We start from the raw sequence: 20,626 nt of genomic DNA, 5'->3' as shown, positions 1-20,626 counted from the left end.
AGTTTCCTACCTCTGCTCTGATTTTGATCACTCAATGTGTTCCCAAGTTGTCGTCCTCACTCTAGCAGCGTGACCTGATTCTCCAGGTGTCAGTCTTTTTGCAAATGCTAACACAACATCCTTATTTTAGAGCACGCCCTTTTGTGACTTGGATTTCCTGCCGCTTCTTTGTTTGGGTTCTCCACTGCCCCGCAGGCCTGAGACCTGATCAGCCCCTCTCCCATCCCATATTAAACCAGCCTTGGGTGAAACTCAATGTTCACCACTAAAATGGGGGGGGGAACCCCTTAAATTTAGAGTGCCCTAAATTGAGTGGGTAACAGCCCCACGTGCAGTATCAGATCCTATCTAGAAGGAGACGACCTGGTAGGTCATCTAGCCCAGTGGTTCTCAAACTAGGGCCATTGCTTGTTCAGGGTAAGCACCCTGGCGGGCCGGGCTGGTTTGTTTACCTGCCGCATCTGCAGGTTTGGCCGATCGCTGCTCCCGGTGGCAGCGGTTCACCACTCCAGGCCAATGGGGGCAGTGGGAAGCAGCGGCCAGTACTTCCCTTGGCCCGCGCCGCTTCCTGCAGCTCCCATTGGCTTGGAGCGGCGAACTGCAGCCAGTGGGAGCTGCGATCGGGCAAACCTGCGGACACGGAAGGTAAACAAAGTGGCCCGGCCCACCAGGGGCTTTCCCTGAACAAGCGGCGGCCCTAGTTTGAGAACCACTGGGCTAGATGACCTACCAGGTCGTCTCCTTCTAGATAGGATCTGATACTGCATGTGGGGCTGTTACCCACTCAATTTAGGGCACTCTAAATTTAAGGGGTTCCCCCCCCCCCATTTTAGTGGTGAACATTGAGTTTCACCCAAGGCTGGTTTAATATGGGATGGGAGAGGGGCTGATCAGGTCTCAGGCCTGCGGGGCAGTGGAGAACCCAAACAAAGAAGCGGCATAGTTTGAGAACCACTGATCTAGCCGGTCTTCTCCATCCTTGGCAGTCAGTGCAGGTTTGTTTTCTTCAGTATTTGTCTAGTCTAGTTGGAAGGTCTCAAGTGATTGGATTTCCATCATTTCCCTTTTGGAAATTATTCTGCAGCTTAATAGATCTCATTGCCTGATAAATCCCAACCCCCCTACACCCACACTTTGGTGCTGCTCCATTTCTCCTTCTCTGACTTTCATCCCACTCCATTCCTTCCCTGTCCATCTCTGATCTAATGTTTGTTACTGTACATAGGGCAAAGGAAGCTGATCAGCTAAAGCAGGACCTTCAAGAGGCTCGAGAGTCTGAGCGGAGAGCAAAGCAGAAGCTCTTGGAGATCACCAGCAAGTCGTCCTACACGGTAAGAGTGTTTTGTATTACAGCTCCATTTTTTCCCAGGAAGAGGGCAGCATCCACTTGAGGGCTTTGAAAGAAGTTGGGCTGTTTTCCATAGTGCCACCTCCTAATCGGGGGGGTTATGAAACTACTTTGTTATGGAACTCAGGGGAATTGCAAACGATTTCCTGTGCTCCTCAGCCAAGTCCAGATCTGGTGGTCTGCAGTTTAGCAGAGAACAGACTGCTTCACTCTGTCTCCCATCTATCCTTTTGCCTAATACAAGAACAATGAGGTACAAATGAAATTGAAAAGACAACAGATTTAAACCGGATAAAAATTGTGTTTTGTTAACCTGTGGAGACAAATATAAAGTATTGAGGCCAAGGGCTTAGTAGCATTCAAAATAGGATTAAACACTTGTGTGAATAAGGGCATCCTCTGTTTCCTTAGATCAGATAAAAATTGATCAGAACCTATAAACGCATTAACCCAACCTCCCTTCCTGTGTTCAGGAAGAAACGTCCCCCGTGAGAGATTACTCTGTAACTGCTAGTAAGAGGATTGCACACCTTCCTTTGACGGATCTGGTACTGGTTGCCATTGAAAACCAAATACTGGGCTAAATGACAGTTGTTCTGATCCAGTCTGGCAATTCCTTTCCTCCTGGCTTCTTTTGCTGTGAATTTTATTGGGACCTGTGAATGCCATCAAGTGGTCTCCACCCTGCAGCATACACCTGTTGGCCTTGCTATCCATCCTGTTGTTTGTTAGTCCCAAGAGGTGGGAGACTGTGGCGTGAAGGAGTGTGAATAATTTCCACAGATACATCCCATCTGGAGCAATTACCAAATCTTTCGCCATTTCAATTTTTCTTTGAAATGCCATCACCTCAAGTAAGTGTTTAAACAAGCCGCATGAAGGTGGTTAGAAGTAAATGACTTCTCGTCCACATTCTCCAAAGATATCTGCAAATGATCAGAAACTTTTAAGAGATTGCAGTGATTAAATATCCAAGACTTCCAGACTTCGGGCCCCTCCACTGAGTGCTAGCCGCTTCTGTGCTTCACAAACCTACTCTTTGAACACACCTAGCTTTACTACCCTATGGACCAACAGGCTGCTGGGGTCCAATAATTCTAATGATGACTTTGTCGTACCCAGATGGTGGAGGATTGTGGTTTGGAAGCCGAATGATCATATCAGCCAAGTACCAACAGCTGTGAGGAGCTTGCAGCTCCAAGCTCCCTCAGGCTGGTGGGTCTGTCCTTTGTTAAACCCACAAAGCAGAGACTAGTGAGTTCTCTCCTCTCCTGCACACACCCCTCTGACTCATTCTGTGCTAATCAGCAGCCAGTGTAGATCTATTTCGCCTATGGAATGAAAGTATAATTAAGGGGAAGATTGTTGGACAGAATCAAGCTTGACTCCACCCGTCCAGCTGCATCTGTTCTAGAGGCATAGAATAGAGAATTGTTTTTCCTGCTGTATATTATGTTGCCTTCCTCCCACATCCCCTTTCCTTAGAAGCAGGGGACCTTCTCCCACCAGAGCTCCCAGTATGGAGAAAGAAATGGAATGCCTCTCTCTCATCCCCTGTGGATTTGCTGGTGCTCCTGCTTCTGCCCTTTGGGTTAACTCTGCAGGTACCAAGACATCACACCAGTTCAAAGGTTGCTATTTTCCAGGGTGTCAAATGTCAGCAGTATGCGAGTATGGCTATTGTACTTTCATAAGTACAGTAATACTTTGCTATGTACATATTTTTAAAGCGTTCTCTCCTGTCCTTCCATTGCCATGCCTGTCTGTTTCGCTTTTCCCATGCGTTCTCTCTCTTGCTGCTCTGCTCTGCTGCATGTGTGTTCCAGGGCAGTCAAGTGAAATGTACTGAAATCCTGTTCTTGCACATTGCTTCAAAGAGCTGGCTTCTGATAAGTCCTCCTTCCCTGCTATCACGCAGAGGGACCCAGCTGGGCAAGAGCCATCAAAGAAAGAGAATAAGAACATAGTGGCTTAAGGGGGAGCAGGAGACGTGTCCCTCAGGTGAAGGCAGCTGTCTAATACATAGTACAGTACCCAGACTTCCTCCCTCTGTTAATCAGTCTGTCCCACTGAACGTATTCTTTCTTGTCTCATTCCTGTACTTCAGTTACACAGTCCTTCAACTCCAGAGCCGGCAGGATCTGATCCCTCTGTGCTGCCTAAGGAAGGAGAGGAGGATGAGAGTAGGAGGTGGCTAAGCTACAGAAAGGACAGGAGGAGACTTACTATTTTTGTAACTTAATCTTCCACCAAACAAACTGGTAGCAGATATGCTTTATAAAAGTTGCTAAGTTGTTCTCAGAGCTCTTGAAGCCCATCGCCAGCCTGCCTTTGAGGGTTTTTTATGTTACCAAGCAGGGAGAATTAGGCTTATTTAGGACCAGTGTGTGAAATTGAGTCTCAGATCAGCAGGGGTAGGAGGCATCTTTGCACCACTCTTCAGTGACTCAGTTTGGGCTGATTGGCTCCAAAGGGAGTGTTATCAGGTTCCCATCGGTGGGAAGGAGAGAAGGTCTTTACGTAGGTGAGGGGGGGGAACACCCTTGAGGCTCTGAGAAGAGCATTATGGAGCCTTTACAATCAATGACATCACACTTTTCAGATGCGACTCTTGATCTTGGCTCTCAGCAGCTACCTCCACTCCCTCTCCTTGCGTAATGATCTATCCCAGCCCTTTGTTTTTTTCCATTCATGGTACCTCTTGTATCTCATTATTTCAGTGTGCCCTCAGCCTATTTCACTGCGCTTAGATACTGAACACTCCAGGCAGTTCTAAATATTGTCTGCCTTTCTTTGATCCTTTTAGCATAACCAGTTCTCCTCTGCTTGTCCCAAATTTTCCAGCTGGCAAGGACAAAAGAAGATGGCAACTTACAGGCCATGACTATGACATGGCTTTGTTTTCATTCCTTCTGCCAATCAGTGTCTTCCATGCCTTCAGGCACTTAAACCTTACCTCTTGGTGACGGCCGCTACAAGCAGACTGTTAGGCTGGGTCTACACTACTCGCCTGAATCGGCAGGTAGAAATCGACCTCTCGGGGATCGATTTATGACGCGACAATCGATCCCCGAATCGACGCTCTTACTCCACCAGCGGAGGTGGGAGTAAGCGCTGTCGACGGGAAGCCGCAGAGGTCGATTTTGCCGCCGTCCCTACAGCGGGGTAAGTCGGCTGCGATAAGTCAAATTCAGCTACGTGAATTTGCGTATCTTAAATCGACCCCCCCCCCCCCCCCGTAGTGTAGATGTAGCCTCAGCCTATATTTATTGAGTGCAAGAGACTGATAGTGCAGCATTAAGGTTGTGCTGTTTAAAATCACTTCACTCGAAGAACATTTGCATTTCCTCCCTTGATTTCCCTATGGGTGCTCCACTTCAGGTGTCAGTGAGGCCCAGCACCGTCAATCGGAGATTTTCGGCAGCAGTGTCTTTCAGGGCCATGCGTGCGTAGTAGTCATTTCGTGGTGCTGTTGGCACCTTGACTAGTGTACGACCTGACTCCCTCAGTTCCTTCTTAACCGTTCTCAGCCTGAGACAGAACTCTGGGGAAGTGCTCCAATGTCATCTTCTACAAGAAATAGTTTAGTTGAATACTTCATAAGAGGTTGGTTAGTTTAAAAAAAATTTTTTTTTCTTACTTCATTGTTGTTCCCCTGGGAACACTCAACTGCCTCAACGATGCCTGGTTCCTCAGGCTTTAAGAGATGATGTGGCCCCTGCCGCAAAGCGATGCCGGTCTCCAATGGACACTCCTTGTGTTTCCGATGTCTCGGTGAGTGGCACAGCCCTCAAAAGTTCGCTCACTGTAGTAGTCTGAAAGCGAGAACCAGGCGTGAACATGATTTCAACCTCAAACTGCTTCTTAAGGAGAAATCGCTCCAACCGAACTGGGACAACAGACCTCCCCGTCCTCTTTGGAATAGACTAAAGACAAGGCTCAATCCTCGAGAGTTTCAAAGAAGAGTATCGACCTCTCCACAGAGAGAACCACAAAAAGAGAGACTGTCTCCTGCCAGGTCGCTGTCCTTGGTGCTGACCACCACACGGGTGAGCACCTTTGAGGCACAGGGCACCTCCAGCACCGTCTGTACCGAGACCTCTGCTGAGCCTAAAGCGAGAGACACGGAATCAAGGCATAAACATAGACATGCCTCCTCCACAGCACCGACCACAATGGTGCAAGAAACTGCGCGGAGACCCTCACTGACGGTCATGCGGCCACCACTGGCACCGTCTACTTTGTCAGCACTGATGGACAGAGTCAAGATGCTGCCGTCCGCATCGGCTAAATCAAGCCGCAAGATACTGGCTCACTGTACGGCTCCATCTAAGACTACATCATCAGTACCACCAGTACTGCAAGCAATGGCACCACAACAATTTCTCAAACAGACATTTCAGTCTCTTTGGTACTGATGGCTCTCCAGAATGCATTGACACAGACCAGCCTACATCCCTTATTGCACCATCAATGCTTAGCGATGAAGAGAATGATGAAGAGGAGGAGGATGCCTTTTAATCGCAGCATTCCTCCCTTACAGAATGCAGACTACCAGGGGGACCCTTTACAGTCTAAAACCCAGCGTAGGCAGGCAGTCCATCCATGGTATGGACAACCCTGGATGTGTCCCCCATGCCAGTCCCCATGCAGTGGCCACCCTGGGCCCCATAGGCGGCATACGGGGCTCATTATATCAGACCCTTATCTCCACCTAGAGGCGAACTCAGATCACCTCCACCATCCCCCAGTCCACAAACCTCAGTAGCCCAGGAGGATACAGGAGAGGAGGGGGGAGGAGGACACTGAATAAGAGCCCACATCACCAGCTCACAATTCCTCTTCATCACCAGATGGAAGCCATTATGCCACCACCTACTACCATAGCATATGATTTCAAACAGTTTCAAGAACTGTTCAAAAGAATTGCGTTGAGCCAGGACAGCCCCCTGGAGGAGGTCCAGGACACACAATACAAACTTTTACAGATTTTACAAACCTCGTCCACCTCTAAGATAGCCTTGGCCATAAATGACGCCAGCCTGGAACCAGCAGAGAAGGTATGGCAAACACCAGCTACCATCCCACCAACATGCAAGAGGGCAGACAGGAAATATTATGTGCCCACCAAAGGAATGGATTTCCTTTTCCTTCCACCCACCCACCCACCACCCAACTCTCTAGTAGTTGAGACAGCTAACTAATGTGGCAAGCATCCACATTACAGGTCCACTCCGCAGGACAAGGACCTCATTAGGCTTGACCTCTTCAGGAGGAAAGTCTATTCCTCAGCAACTTTGCAGTTCAGAGTAGCCAATTACAGTGCTCTCCTACAAAGTACAACCACAATAATTATAGCAAATTATATGAATTTACCAACAATCTGCTGGAAGAGAAGTGGGGCCATATTGATGGAAGGACAGCTGGTAACCAGAACGGTCTTGCAAGCATCCCTGGACGTCGCTGACACAGTGGCACAAGCGACAGCTACAGTGATTGTCATGTGTAGGGTGTCATGGCTACAATCTTCAGGAATTCCGAAAGAGTTGCAAGTGAAAGTTGAAGAACTCCCTTTCGATAGGGGAAAAACTGTTTTCCACCAAAACCAATGAGGTCTTTAGCGACTCTCCGCACACTGGGTACTTATACACTTCTCACCAAACGGAAACGCTACCAACCATACCCACGACATAGAGACACATCGTTCCAGAGACCCTATGAGACGCAAAGACAAAGATGGAGACCATCTCAACACCAACCATCTCATCACAGCAGACGGCGAACAAACAGTTTTGAAAGATTGGTCCAGGGTCTGAATGACCTCCCCCACCAGACAGCACCACTGACAAATACATCTCGCTTATTTGGCCATCGACTGTGACCATTCATGGGCAACAATCACCACGGACTGTTGGGTCTTAGAGGTCATAAGATTGGCTATGCTATCCCCTTTATCTCTTGCCCACCCACCTTACCCCCGTCCCCATCCCTCTTCAGATACCCTTCTCACGAGCACCTGCTGTAACAGGAAGTAAACCATCTTCTACAACTTGGTGCTGTGGAACTAGTACCCCTGCAATACAGGGGGAAAGGTTTCTACTCCCACTACTTCTTAACCCAGAATTAAAACTGGGGATGGAGAGATCTCAGGAAGCTCAACAAGTTCGTCCAATCCCAGACATTCAAGATGGTCACATTAGGTTATGATAATACCTGCGCTAGAATGTGGGCACTGGTTTTCAGCCCTCACCCTACAAGACGCATATTTCCACATTACCATACACCCAGCTCATAGACGATTCCTGCAATTCACAGTAGAAAGCAACTACTACCAATACAGTGTTCTACTCTTCGGTCTGTCCACTGCACCAAAAGTCTTCTCCAAAACTCTTAGGGTAGTCGCAGCACACCTTCACAAACAAGGAACAATGATTTTCCTGTACCTAGACAATTGCCTTCTGAAAGGCCCTACTCAGATGGTAGTGACAGAGATCACCCAGAGAGTCCTCACACTCTTCCAGAACCTAAGACTATAAATAAACATACAAAAGTCAACCCTTGTGTCCGTGCAGCATCGGGGTGCACCTTGATTCCATACAGACCAGAGCGGCACTACCGATGAACAGATCCATAACAATGATCAACCTCATCTTGGTAGTCAACACCAGTCCACAAATCATGGCACGGAACCTGCCTGCAATCGTTAGGTCATTTGGCAGTTACAACCTTCATAGTAAGCCACACAAGACTACACATGCACTGCCTTCAAGGGTGGCTGAGTTTGGTGTACACACCCAACAAACACAGCCTAAACATAAACCTAACACCACCACCAAAGATACTGGAATCCCTACAGTGGTGGACAAGACCAGAGAATGTGTGCACAGGGATCCCCTTTCATCAGGATCTGCCATAGATAATAATCACAACAGATGCCTCATCTGTTAGGCTTGAGCACCATCCTGTACCACCATACAATTTAAGGCAGATGGTCACATGTGGAGACCCAACTCCATATCAACCTACTGGAACTGCAAGCAGTACACAATGCCTGTCTCTACAGCCTACCACTCATAAAGAACGGAACAGTACCAGTGATGACCAACAACATTGCATGCATGTTTTATAGCAATCGACAAGGAGGGGCAAGTTCCCACTCACTATGCAATAAGGCCTTGAAATTATGGAACTAGTGCATCCACCGCCACATAAACATCTTGACCTCCTACCTCCCCGGATGTCAGAACATGACAGTGGACACTCTACGCAGACAGTTCTCTCAGGACCACGAATGGGAAATGAACCACACAGTCCTATAATCCATATTGCAACAATGAGCCTTCCCTCCCATCGATTTATTTGCAACGTCACTACACCACAAGTGTCCACTCTTCTGCTTGAGAGCAGGATTGGGACATTAGTCATTAGGGGATGCCTTCCTCATCACATGAGATGCATCACTTCTATATGCAGTTCCACTGATTCCACTGCTTTCGAGGGTGATACACAAGATATGTGCCAACAAGGCCAAGGACATGCTGATAGCCCCAATCTGTCCTAGACAGACCTGGTATCCTGACCTGATGCACATGGCAGTATATATCCCACGAACTTTCCCGTCAAGCATGAACCTTCTTTCTCAGGACAACTGTCAGGTTCTCCACCCGAACCTGGAGAAACTTCACCTGAAAGCGTGGCTCCTTCATGGTTCCATCACCACAAACTAGTCTGTTTGGAACAGGTTAAACACGTGATATTGAACAGCAGGAGATCAACCACACGTAATGCTTACCTTAAAAAACAGAAAAGATTCTCCATATGGTGCCAGAACAAACCGTTCACTACAAGCACTACACCACTTCTGCTAGTGTTTGACTACCTACTAGAATTAAAGAATTTGGGCCTGTCCATAAGTTCCATTAAAGTACATCCCATGGTGATTACAGTTTTCCATCATAAGATCAACAGAATATCGATATTTGTGCACCTAATAAATAAATAAATAAATAAATGGAGATATCCCATCGCCTAGAACTGGAAGGGACCTTGAAAGGTCATCGAGTCCAGCCCCCTGCCTTCACTAGCAGGACCAAGTACTGATTTTGCCCCAGATCCCTAAGTGGCCCCCTCAAGGATTCAACTCACAACCCTGGGTTTAGCAGGCCAATGCTCAAACCACTGAGCTATCTGTCCCCCATAATCACCAAACATTTCCTCACTGGCATACAGAATCTCTATCTGGAAGTGCGCCAACCTGCATGGGACCTAAACCTGGTTCTCAAACGCCTCACCAGACCCCCATTCGAACCTCTGGCTATTTGCTGCTTGCTCCATCTATCAATGAAGGTGGCATTATTGGTTGCAATCAGCTCCGCCAGACGAGTAAATGAGATAGGAGCACTAATGGCCAATCCCTGATGCACTGTATTTTTTTTAAGGACAAGGTTACATTGAGACCTCATCCAAAATTTCCCCCTAAAATATCATCCTTCCATCTAAACCAACCTATTCACCTTCCCACATTTTATCCCAAACTGCGTGCGAGCACACAAGGGACTATTTTGCACTCTCTAGACATTAGACGTATAATAGGTTTTACCTGGACAGAACAAAGTCTTTCTGAAAATCCTTAAGGCTTAAATCTCCACAACGGAGTGATCCAAGGACTCCGTTATATCTACACAGAGTCACTCTAAATGGATCTCCAGGTGCATCCAACTCTGTTATCAAATGAATAAAACAGAATTGCCAAGAGGGCTCAGATCTCACTCTACCCAGTATCAGTAGCTTTCCTGAACAATGTACCAATCCCAGACATCTACAGAGCTGCTACTTGGGCCTCTGAGCATATGTTCATTAACCCCTATGCAATTACCCAATACTCATGATCAGACTCTATACTAGGCCTAACTGTGTTTTCCTCCACTATGCACACAACTCCAAAGTCCCCCCTCCACCCTCTGTCATAGCTCTACAATCACCTGAAGTGGAGCACCCACACGGACAGCACTCGAAGAAGAAGAGAAGGTTACTCACCTTGTGGAGTAACTGAGGTTCTTCAAGATGTGTCCCCCTGTGGGTACTCCACTACCCACCCTCCTCCCCTCTACTTCGGAGTTCACAGTAAGGACTCTACAGTAGAGAAGGGCTTGAGGGGGTCTGGTTGTACGCGCACTAGTCAAGGCACCAACAGCGCTGCAAGATGACTACTGTGCACATGTGTCCCTGATGGACACTGCTACCAAAAATCTCCGATTGACAGCACCGGGGTGCACCGACACCTGAAGTGGAGCACCCACAGGGATACACATCTTGAAGAACCTCAGTTACCACACAAGGTGAGTAACCTTCTCTTAAGCCACCTCAGTTTAGTAATCACAATTTGCCCTGGGAATTTCTCACCTTCTCTTGTTACAAGTGTAGCCTAGGATTACTGAAAATGAGAGAAATGAGATGGGAAAATATTTCCCCCAGATTTGAAGTTGATGTACCTGATAGCACTTTGTGTATAATTGGTTTCACTGTTCTTTGCTCTCTTTGCGCTCTCCGATGCATATGATCAGTTCTTCACCTGCTTAAGTGGCTCTTCCATACAGCAACAGTGAAGAGAGGGAGGAATGTAGTTGTATAACCACAGAAAGTTGGCATGGGAACTCAGCAGATGTAATATCTGAAACTACTGTTAAAATCTGTAAAACTTGAAATCTAGTAATTTTTTAACAAATTATTTAAAGGGCAGAAAAGGAACCATTATGATCATCTAGTCTGACTTCCTGCATAGGCCAGAAAACTTCATACAGGTAAAGCTGTCCAAAGTCCCCCTGAAAGTCCATGAGATTCAGGGTCTGTCTACACTGCAGTCAGGAGGTGTGACCGCAGCAAGTGTAGACATACCCAAGCTAGCTTTGATCTAGTTAGCTGGAATAACAATAGCACTGAAGCTGCGGCAGCATGGGCTGAACAACGCTGCCCAGGACACTGGGTATGTACCCGAGCAGCTAGTCTACGCTGCCATGGCTTCACTGCTATTGTTCAGCTAGCTAGATCTCAGTTAGCTCGGGTATGTCTATGCATGCTGCAGTCACACCTTTGATTGCAATGCAGACATACTCTTAGGCTCTTCAGTCACCTAGGCACTTTTGTCTGTTTTCCTCTCTCTGAGATTCTGGAATTTAGAGTCACAGGTATCCCTTTGAAGAGTCTCACAGCAATATTAACTTGGCTGCATTGCACACACACAGCAGCAGGATAAGCTGTGTGTTGGAAAAGAAACAGGAGTAGGAAATGGTATTTACGTTATATGCACAAAGTGGGTAAATTAACGTAACCCTTGCACCAGGTCAAGCATCTAGCTTCAACTGCCTTGTTCTCACTGCTTTTGCTTGTTCAAAATGTTCCCATTTTAGCTTCAGTTCTGCAGGACAAATGAAATGATGTCCTGCAGGATTTGTTCATTGCAAGCAAGGGACAAGCCCCTACTGCCTGTGAAGTTTATGCCTATGGCAAGAGAGGGAGGCTTATTGTTCAGAGTAAATCCATTGCTATCCCAATCAGAGCTACTGCTGCCAACCTTGGACTAGCTACAACGGTCCTTGGATTATCTTAATCTAGGGAGCAAGGGAGGGAGACCAAGCACAGCATTCTAGTCGGTGAAATCCGCAGATAGTTCCTGCCCTCGGTCCCAGAGTCAATACGCACAAAGCATGGCCTTATTCTTGACAGTTATTGTCAAACCTCCCACCAGCCTGTAGTCCTTTATAACACCTTTTGCTATGATCCCCCAAGCCAAACAAAGTTGGGGCAGGTCAGCCTTTGTCTAGAACACCTTAAAGGAATAGTGTGTGCAGGAATTAGTGTTGGTGATTTTAGTACATGGCGCTCTTTCCTTTGAGTCAATAATGAGCCGGTTCCTCAGCATAATACTAGAGGGCACTGTGTGAGATAAGGTGCCATCTTTCAGACGAAGCTTAAAATGGATGTTCTGACCAATCGTGACAATTGAATATACCATGGAACTTTGCAAGGGTCAGGATGTGTTGGTCAGAGTCTGAGGTCCTGACCAGTTTGAGTTTGGGTAATTCCATTCTGCCACCCTTTTCTCTGCTCTTCCAATTGAATATAGGATTCTTCTATCATAGAGGGTTTTGTACTAACACCCTTCACTTCCTGTCCTTAACTGGTATGCAGTTTTACTGTTAAATAGCTGCAGAGTTTCATCCCAGAGGCAGCTGCATTCCAGCAGTGTCTTTAGTGATCCTTGTGTATATATATTAAATAAAAATAATACCTAGCTTTTAAATTGAGATCTATTGAAGAAGAGCACTAAGGACAGTCGTATTATCCCCATTTTACAGATGGAGAAACTGAGGCACAGAGGCAAAGTGACTTGCCCAGGGTCACTCAGCAGGCCAATGGCAGCGCTGGGAATAGAACACAGGTTTTTTGAGTCCCAGCTCAGTTCTCTATGCACTGGGCCATACTGCCTCTCCTAAAGTGCTTAAAGTGTTAGAAATCCTTCAGCATGAAAGGCACTATGTTTAATGTAAGTAGTTATCTTTTATTTCCACTGTGGCATATGCTAGGTTCTTCAGATGGTTTTGATATGAAGGTATGAGTCACATTGTCCCAGCAATACTCTCCGACTCCTGTACACAGTAAATGAGATACTTTCTTGATCAATGTCATTGGAGGCAGCAAAACATCCTTCAGAAGGGATGCAGTGAATTAGCACATAGCCCGCATTGTCCATGCAGTCAGCAAGCCAGCTCTTCACTAAAGCACCACTAAGTAGCTTCTTGCATTACAGGGGTCAGCCGTTGCCGTATCTCCTTAGCTTCCTGCTACAGAACGCTTACAGATAGCAGTGGCTGTGTGTCCAAAGATGATTAATCTGTGCTCTCTCTTTAGCAGCCCATGAACTCAGGTATGACAGCGCTGCCTGCCGACCTGCCAAGCTTCAACCTCATCAGTGAGAGCCTCTCCTTTGACTTCAAGGATACAGACATGAAGAGACTTTCCATGGAAATAGAGAAAGAGAAGTATGTAGCTTGCTTCCAAAGTCTGTGTGCACAAGTCAGATTAGTTCCTTGTGTAGCACAACTGCAATGAATGGAGTTATTCCTGGTGAATTTGGCCAGTTGTTCTGAAATGGTAGATCTCAGATTGGTGGCAGTGTGAGGCAAAATGGGAAGGCCTCTACATTTCAATCTGCTGGAGCAGACCAACAGAGTCCCTGCCAGGCGTGTGGTGTAGTTGTTAAGAAACTTAGGCTTCTGTCCCCCCGGATGGGTTCTCTGTTGCCCTGGTGGAATCCTGATCTCATTGAGACCAAGAGCTTAGCAGGATTCAAAACAGGTTTGAACAATGAGACCTGTTTAGTTACCATGTTAAAAAACAGATGGGATATACACTCATCTGCTGTGGACATGAGCTAGCCACTAACTTTTTGGGATTTGAATTAAACTTCCCCTATGCGTCCGAAGAAGTGGGCTGTAGTCCACGAAAGCTTATGCTCTAATAAATTTGTTAGTCTCTAAGGTGCCACAAGTACTCCTGTTCTTCTTTTTGCGGATACAGACTAACACGGCTGCTACTCTGAAACTTCCCCTATAGTCCAGTTAGTCCGTAACTATCCATTCTGGGGTTTTTTGCACCTTCTTCTCAATCATCTGGTGTTGACCACTGTTGGGGTGAGAGATTCAACTAAATGGACCACACTCTGATACAATATGGCAGTTCCTATGTTTTTACCATATGTGAGAAACTGAGATGCAGAGAGGTTAAATGACTTGCCCAAGGCCACAAAGAAGAGGATTAGAGCTGGGATAAGATCTCAGGAGTTTCCAATTCCCAGTCCAGTGCTTAAATCACTAGATCATATCATCCCTCTCTAACCACACAGCTCAAATGATAAGAACAAAAATATTCTATCTGTGTTGATCCACTGCAGGAATGTCTGTACTCTTCAAGTGCAGTTCGTAACAGGGCCTCACACTTAGCAAGGCAACCTGGGATGTGCTGATATTTTGCAACCTCTGCATGCTTTGCCATGTGTTATTGCTTTGGTCTCGGTATTGAGTCACAGTCTTGGCTGCCTATAGTGTGCTAGGCAATGTATAATGGGAGACAATTAAGGCCAAGAGTGACTAACCATTTTAGGTGCATCAGTACTTGACACCTTAAAGAGACCTATTTTTGAGACAGTGTTGAGCCCCCACTCTCTAAAAATCAGGACCCTTTAAGACATCTTGAGGCACCCAGAATCACTAGTCACTCTTGGGAAATCTGGCCTAGATGAATTGAGAATTTCATGCATTTTGGTAGACTGGGTTTATAAATACACTGTGGAGTAGAACAACATTGTTAAAACCAGTAGCTCTCATTGGAATTGCAGAGAACTAATCAGCCAGCAGATCGAGGGACGTGATCATTCCCCTCTATTCGACATTGGTGAGGCCTCATCTGGAGTACTGTGTCTAGTTTTGGGCCCCACACTATAAGAAGGATGTGGAAAAATTGGAAAGAGTCCAGTGGAGGGCAACAAAAATGATTAGGGGGCTGAAGCACATGACTTATGAGGAGAGGCTGAGGGGACTAGGATTGTTTAGTCTGCAGAAGAGAAGAATGAGGGGGGATTTGATAGCTGCTTTCAACGATCTGAAAGGGTTTTCCAAGGAGGATGGATCTAGACTGTTCTCAGTGGTACCTGATGACAGAACAAGGAGTAATGGTCTCAAGTTGCAGTGGGGGAGGTTTAGGTTGGATATTAGGAAAAACTTTTTTCACTAGGAGGGTGGTGAAGCACTGGAATGGGTTACCTAGGGAGGTGGTGGAATCTCCTTCCGTAGAGGTTTTTAAGGTTAGTCTTGACAAAGCCCTGGCTGGGATGATTTAGTTGGGAATTGGTCCTGCTTTGAGCAGGGGGTTGGACTAGATGACCTGAGGTCCCTTCCAACCCTGATATTCTATGATTCTATGATCATTCTGCAGTTGCTAGCAGAGATAGGGAGGCGTATAAACATCATCTGGGCATGCTAGACTGGCTATTTTTTCATACCTACATGACATCGTTTTGCTCTTGAATTGGCTATCTGGCATCATCTATTTTTAATAATGAACAAACTGCTCAGTGTAATTCACTGTACAGCATAAACTAGTGTAATCAATTTCATGCTCTGGGCATGATGAAATTAAAAGCCCCTATCAGTTGTCATGGAACCGCGTAACCACAAGGCTGTGTATTGTGTGTGCCAGAGTGGAGTACATGGAGAAGAGCAAGCACCTGCAGGAGCAACTGAATGAGTTGAAGACTGAGATTGAGGCGCTGAAACTGAAGGAGAGGGAGACAGCGCTGGATATACTGCACAACGAGAATGCCGACCGAGGCAACAGCAAGCACAACACCATTAAAAAGGTAACCAGGTTCCTACCTTGCTCCTGATGGAAAAACAGGGCTTAGACTCTGCTCAAGGAGTCATAATATTTTGATTTAGGTGCTTGTCCATGAATGCTTAATCCAGACCAAGATTTACGGAGATTCTGTGCAATAACTCTAGGTAGCTCAGGTGTGTGTGTGTGTGTGTGTGTGTGTGTGTGTGTGTGTGTGTGTAGTTAGGGCTTGTCTTCACTATGGGGGTCAATCAACCTAAGTTATGCTACTCCAGTGAGTCGACATAGCTTAGGTCGACTTACCCCAATGTCTTCACTGCGCTGCATTGATGGGAGATGCTCTCCGGTTAACTTACCTTACTCTTCACAGAGAGCAGTAGTACCGGGGTAAACTGGAGAGTGCTCTGCCTTCGATTTAGCAGGTCTTCATTAGATCAGCTAAATCAATCCCTGCTGTATTGATTGCAGCAGCGTGGATCTTCCCTTAGTGAAGACCAGCCCTTAGTTTGGGAACTAGAGAGTCAGGAAAAACCATAAGGGTCTCTCTTTGTCCATCACAGCCGACTCCTGTCTATTCCATGATGTGACAGACATTGCACTATACATTCCTAAGTTATGGGTCCTAGGTGGAGAAGGACCCTTCTAGCCTGGATCTAGGCAGCCAGCAGTCTCAACCCCCTCCCATCTCATTTACCATAGAAAGAGAAAAGGGGACAGGTGAGTGCGTCCGGTTGACTGGTCCTAAATCTTGTAAAGATTTAAATACTGATAATAAGATTCTTGAATTGCACCTATTGCATGAGGGAATTGTTCATTACCCCTTGTTTCAAGTCACTGTCTGGATCCGGGAGCTACCTGTACTTGGCCAAAGGATTTAAAATGACTGTGCCTTTTACTGGCATCAGCACTAAGCAAATGAAAAGGTCCCAACAGAACTTTTCCTTTTTTTAAAAACTGATCCAGTTTCAATCGGGGAAATTTTAACAAGGGGCTGACTTTTTATTATTATAATGGAAAATCCAAGCATAAGGAGTGGCTTTCAGCCAGGCTTTCTTACAGTTTCCTTTCTTTTGAAAGGTTTAGAACTCCTAAGATATGTGCCAGGGGCTACAGTTTAAAGGGGACAATGCCAATGGTAAAAGTCACACTTTAAAAATTAGATCTTCCCTGTGTTACTAATCCCATCTGAGAGTGTTAAAACAAAAAGAACAGGAGTACTTGTGGCACCTTAGAGACTAACAGATTTATTAGAGCATAAGCTTTCGTGGGCTACAGCCCACTTCTTCGGATGCAAATTTGTTAGTCTCTAAGGTACCACAAGTACTCCTGTTCTTTTTGCGGATACAGACTAACACGGCTGCTACTCTGAAACCTGTTAAAACAAAGCATTTCAAAGTTCTGATTTGCTCTGCCTTTCACCATGGAGAGTTTGATTTTACTGTCCCCACTGAACTTGGAACAAAGAGTAAAATAATCTAGTCAGTTTCACTTCCTAGTTCTCCTGTTCTAGCCCTATGCTGCCTGGATTCCCAGTTGAGAGAGCAAGAGAGATACTGATACAAGGTCTGTGAGCATTTAAGTGTTTTTAGAGTCTGGAAGCCTCTTTGTTCATATTAGGCTTTGATAAAGCTCTCAGTTTACATGCTGGAGAGTCCCCTTTTAAGCTGAAAATGCTACATTTGACCTCTACACAAATCTCAAAAGCTGTTGGCAGAGAGGAGAGAGAGTCCCATTTGTCTCATTCAGGAAGGTGGCTAGGCATTCGTGAATTGTGGGTGAATCGTCATTGCAATCAGGACTGTCTACTCAGTCTCTGTTCACTAGCTGAAGCTTGAAGCTTGTCCTCTCCACTTACCTTCTGAAGTATTTTCTAAGGAGGCAGCAACAGAGAAGCTCTGGCACTACTAGGCTATGTTGCCTAGTGGATAGCACACTGGACTAGGCCTCAGAAAACGGGTTCTGTTCCCAGGGCAGCCACTGCCTGTTGCTCTTGGACAAGTCACTTCACCTGTGCTCAGTTTCCCCATCTGTAAAATGGAGCTAATGCTGCTGATCCGCTTTATAAAGAGCTTTTGAGATCTACCAATGAACAGCACTATCTAAGAGCTAGGGATTATTGTTATTTATTATCTCAGCCAGTGGAGCAAAGATTTTTAAAAATTGTGTCTGTTAGCAGGAGGAGTTAAAGTAAAAACTCAGACAACTTGTTTCGTGCCATCCGGGTATGAGGAGGGCTTTAATCTTTACCACTATGGTGGAAGGGGAGATTTGAGACACCTGAAATAGAAAATTATATCAATAGTTTTTCCCTACTTAACTAATAACCCCCTCACCTCTCCTGGACACTGCTAAACACTCTAGCCCGACGGGCAAACTGTACAGATTGCACAAATGACTTGGCGCTGCTCAAATCACAGAGGAATTTGTTTTGTTTTTTGTTTTTGTTCATTTTACTTTGCTGGTTTAGCCTCAAGCCCAGGGCAGAAGACCTATCTGCATTTGAGACTTCAAAGTAGGTTATTCCAAGGTACTTTGTGTGTGGTGATGGGATCGCCGTCTGTAATACTAACCTGTGCATGAGCTTGCCTGTGAAATATGCTGCTATAGACAACTGTCAGTGCTGCAGCCCCCAAAGTGCACCATGAGCCTGAGCCACCCCAGCAGTGTGCTTTGCAAGTGTGAGATCCGGTGCCGTGTCCCACCCCACCCATACATGGATCAGAAGAGCATGTAATAGACAGCAGGATTGTTCTGTCTCATCTTGTCTGTGGGGTCACAGCTTTTGTCTATTCACTTCTGTCCAAAGTCCTCTGTCTCGGTGGTGTCCTCCTTGATGAAAGCTGAACTGGGACAGTAAGTGGGGAGTGGACTAAATGTGGAATGCCTCACATGCCTGATCCCACTTCACTGCATGTGGGTGGAAATCTACCAGAGAAATGGATGTCCTTTGCAGACTCTGCAGGGTGTTGCAAAGTAAAGTGGAAGATGCTTCCTCTTCCATTTGCTGCAGATGAAAATTCATGAGTTTAAAAAAAACAACAAAAAAAAAAAACCCTCAACTTAAATTCACTCTTGATGCTGCCACTTGTGCTTCAAAACTGCCCTACGGAAGCCATGGCGCTGTCTCAGAGCAGAGCAGCCGGTGAATGTAGAGTCAGCATCTCTCGGCTGAGAGCTGCTTATTCAAGGGAAATGTCAAGGGAAACAACTGAAGCCAGCCAGTATCTGGAAGCATCAACCAGGCAGGCGTGCAGCTAAAGCTAGTCCTATGAGACTAACACAGTTAGAATTGTTCGCCACAATTGGTACGCAGAGACTGGTATTCTCAGTTTTAAGGACCGCGTTCTCGCTCCTTGTCTGCAGTCCTGTAGAATCCTGGAAATGGAAAAGACCTTTTAAGTCCTATCTTGCCCAGCCCCTTGGGAGCACAGTTGTCCCCTATAATCCGTTCTCCAGGGCACTATCCAGTCCATTTTTAAATGACTCTGGTAATGGTGCTTCCACCGCTTCCTCTGGGAAACTGTTTTATTGATGGAATGTTAGCTGAGCAGCAATACTGCCTCAATCTCTTTCATAGCGATGCCTACGTTTCACAGTGTTAGTACCATGGGGGGTAGCATGGCCAGACTAGGACTCTGGACAGGGCACCAATTAATCTTTCTTTATTGCCCTAATCTTTAGGGGCCAAATTCTGCTCTGTAACAGGTGCACAACTCCACTGAAGTCAGTGGGAGCAGAATGTGACCATTGCAGCATAAACTAATGCTACCATCTCTCCAATTTTGTCTTTCTCATCTTTCATCCTTCTGCTGCAATGCTCTTGCCCTACTCCCTCTCTCCGAGTGTACTAATGCCTCCTGCTCAGTTAACACCATGTCTGTTGTCTACAATATGTGCTTTTCTCTAAAGACTTAGCCTCTTGGAGAAGCCTCAGTCTGTGGCGGCATGTGTGCAGTTTACTGACTTGTGTGCCTTTATGAAGACCCTTTTAATACCTCAAACAGCTTCAAAGGTGGTATCTCTCTACCGTAGCCAAAGAGAAAGCAGATGTGTCCTGATCTTCAGACACCGGAGGGCTGCAGTAGGCCCTGATCGTAGCATTGAAAGAAGAAACTCTGAGACTGCCTTCCACACTAGCAGCCCCTCTCAAATGCAAGCAGAAAGCTTCTTGGCAAACTCCTTTTGAAATGCAGTGTTCTGTAGTGTAGAGGGGATCAGGTTGGCCTAACACATGAAAGGCCCCTGATTCAAAACCAGGAAGAGAAGCTTCAGTCTTGGGAGGCAGTGCTGCCTGTGGATAGAGCACTGGGCTTGGAATCAGGAGACCTGGCTTTTTTTGGCTCTGCTGCTGACCTTAGGCAAGTGACTCCACTGCTCCGTGCCTCAGTTTCCCCATCTGTAAAATGGGGATAATGGTTCTTTTCAGAGTGCTTAGAGTTGTATGGATGTGTAGGAGCTAAGTATTATTTGGAATTTGATTTTATCATTGTATTTTAGTTCGTTTCCTATTTAATGATACACTATTACTAAAACTGGGGGAAAAGAAAGATGCCCAGAATTTCACCTTTCTGGATGTTCAGTTTGCCGTATTTTATTTTTCAAATTGATCCGTGTTGTTGCAGGATGTATTTCTGAATCAAAGATGTTTGCTCTGTGTGAAAAGTAGCAGCAGTCAGTGTAGACAAAAATATTAGTGCTTCTTTTATTAAATAATCTGCAACTCCAGTCTTAGGTGTGTGAGTGGCATCTATAGGCTAACTGTGTGGAGAGCATTCTTTTCAGTTAGAGCTCACCATAGGGATGACGTGATACAGGTTAAAGTGTTAGCCATAGACTGTTCACTCCTGGATCTGCATTGTTAATGGAGTGGTCTGGATGCTTATTTGAGCT

The 20,626-nt window shown here is 46.0% G+C and overlaps 1 protein-coding gene across 18 annotated transcripts in view; it reads left to right on the top strand.

Moving 5' to 3' along the window:
- Positions 1-20,626, top strand: part of NF2 (NF2, moesin-ezrin-radixin like (MERLIN) tumor suppressor) — a 91,751-nt gene that overhangs the window by 55,514 nt on the left and 15,611 nt on the right. For 6 of the 18 annotated variants that reach the window (XR_006175864.2, XM_024109553.3, XM_005278824.5 and 3 more), the window contains 3 exons: positions 1,226-1,331; positions 13,256-13,386; positions 15,602-15,761. Coding sequence is in view for 14 of the 18 variants with exons in the window: in XM_024109553.3 (XP_023965321.1) it covers positions 1,226-1,331; positions 13,256-13,386; positions 15,602-15,761 (397 nt within the window). In the remaining 4 variants the exon portion in view is untranslated. Of the gene's footprint in view, positions 1-1,225; positions 1,332-1,821; positions 9,361-13,255; positions 13,387-15,601; positions 15,770-16,296; positions 16,339-18,203; positions 19,733-20,626 lie in introns of those variants that run through there. The other 12 variants (XR_002889541.3, XR_010592821.1, XM_005278825.5 and 9 more) reach the window with 9 other exon arrangements.

Source organism: Chrysemys picta, chromosome 15 (genome assembly GCF_011386835.1).
Source record: "Chrysemys picta bellii isolate R12L10 chromosome 15, ASM1138683v2, whole genome shotgun sequence".
In the NCBI taxonomy this organism is placed as follows: Eukaryota; Metazoa; Chordata; order Testudines; family Emydidae; genus Chrysemys; species Chrysemys picta.
Note: the sequence above shows the minus strand (reverse complement) of the source record. Positions and strands in the feature narration are given on the sequence as shown.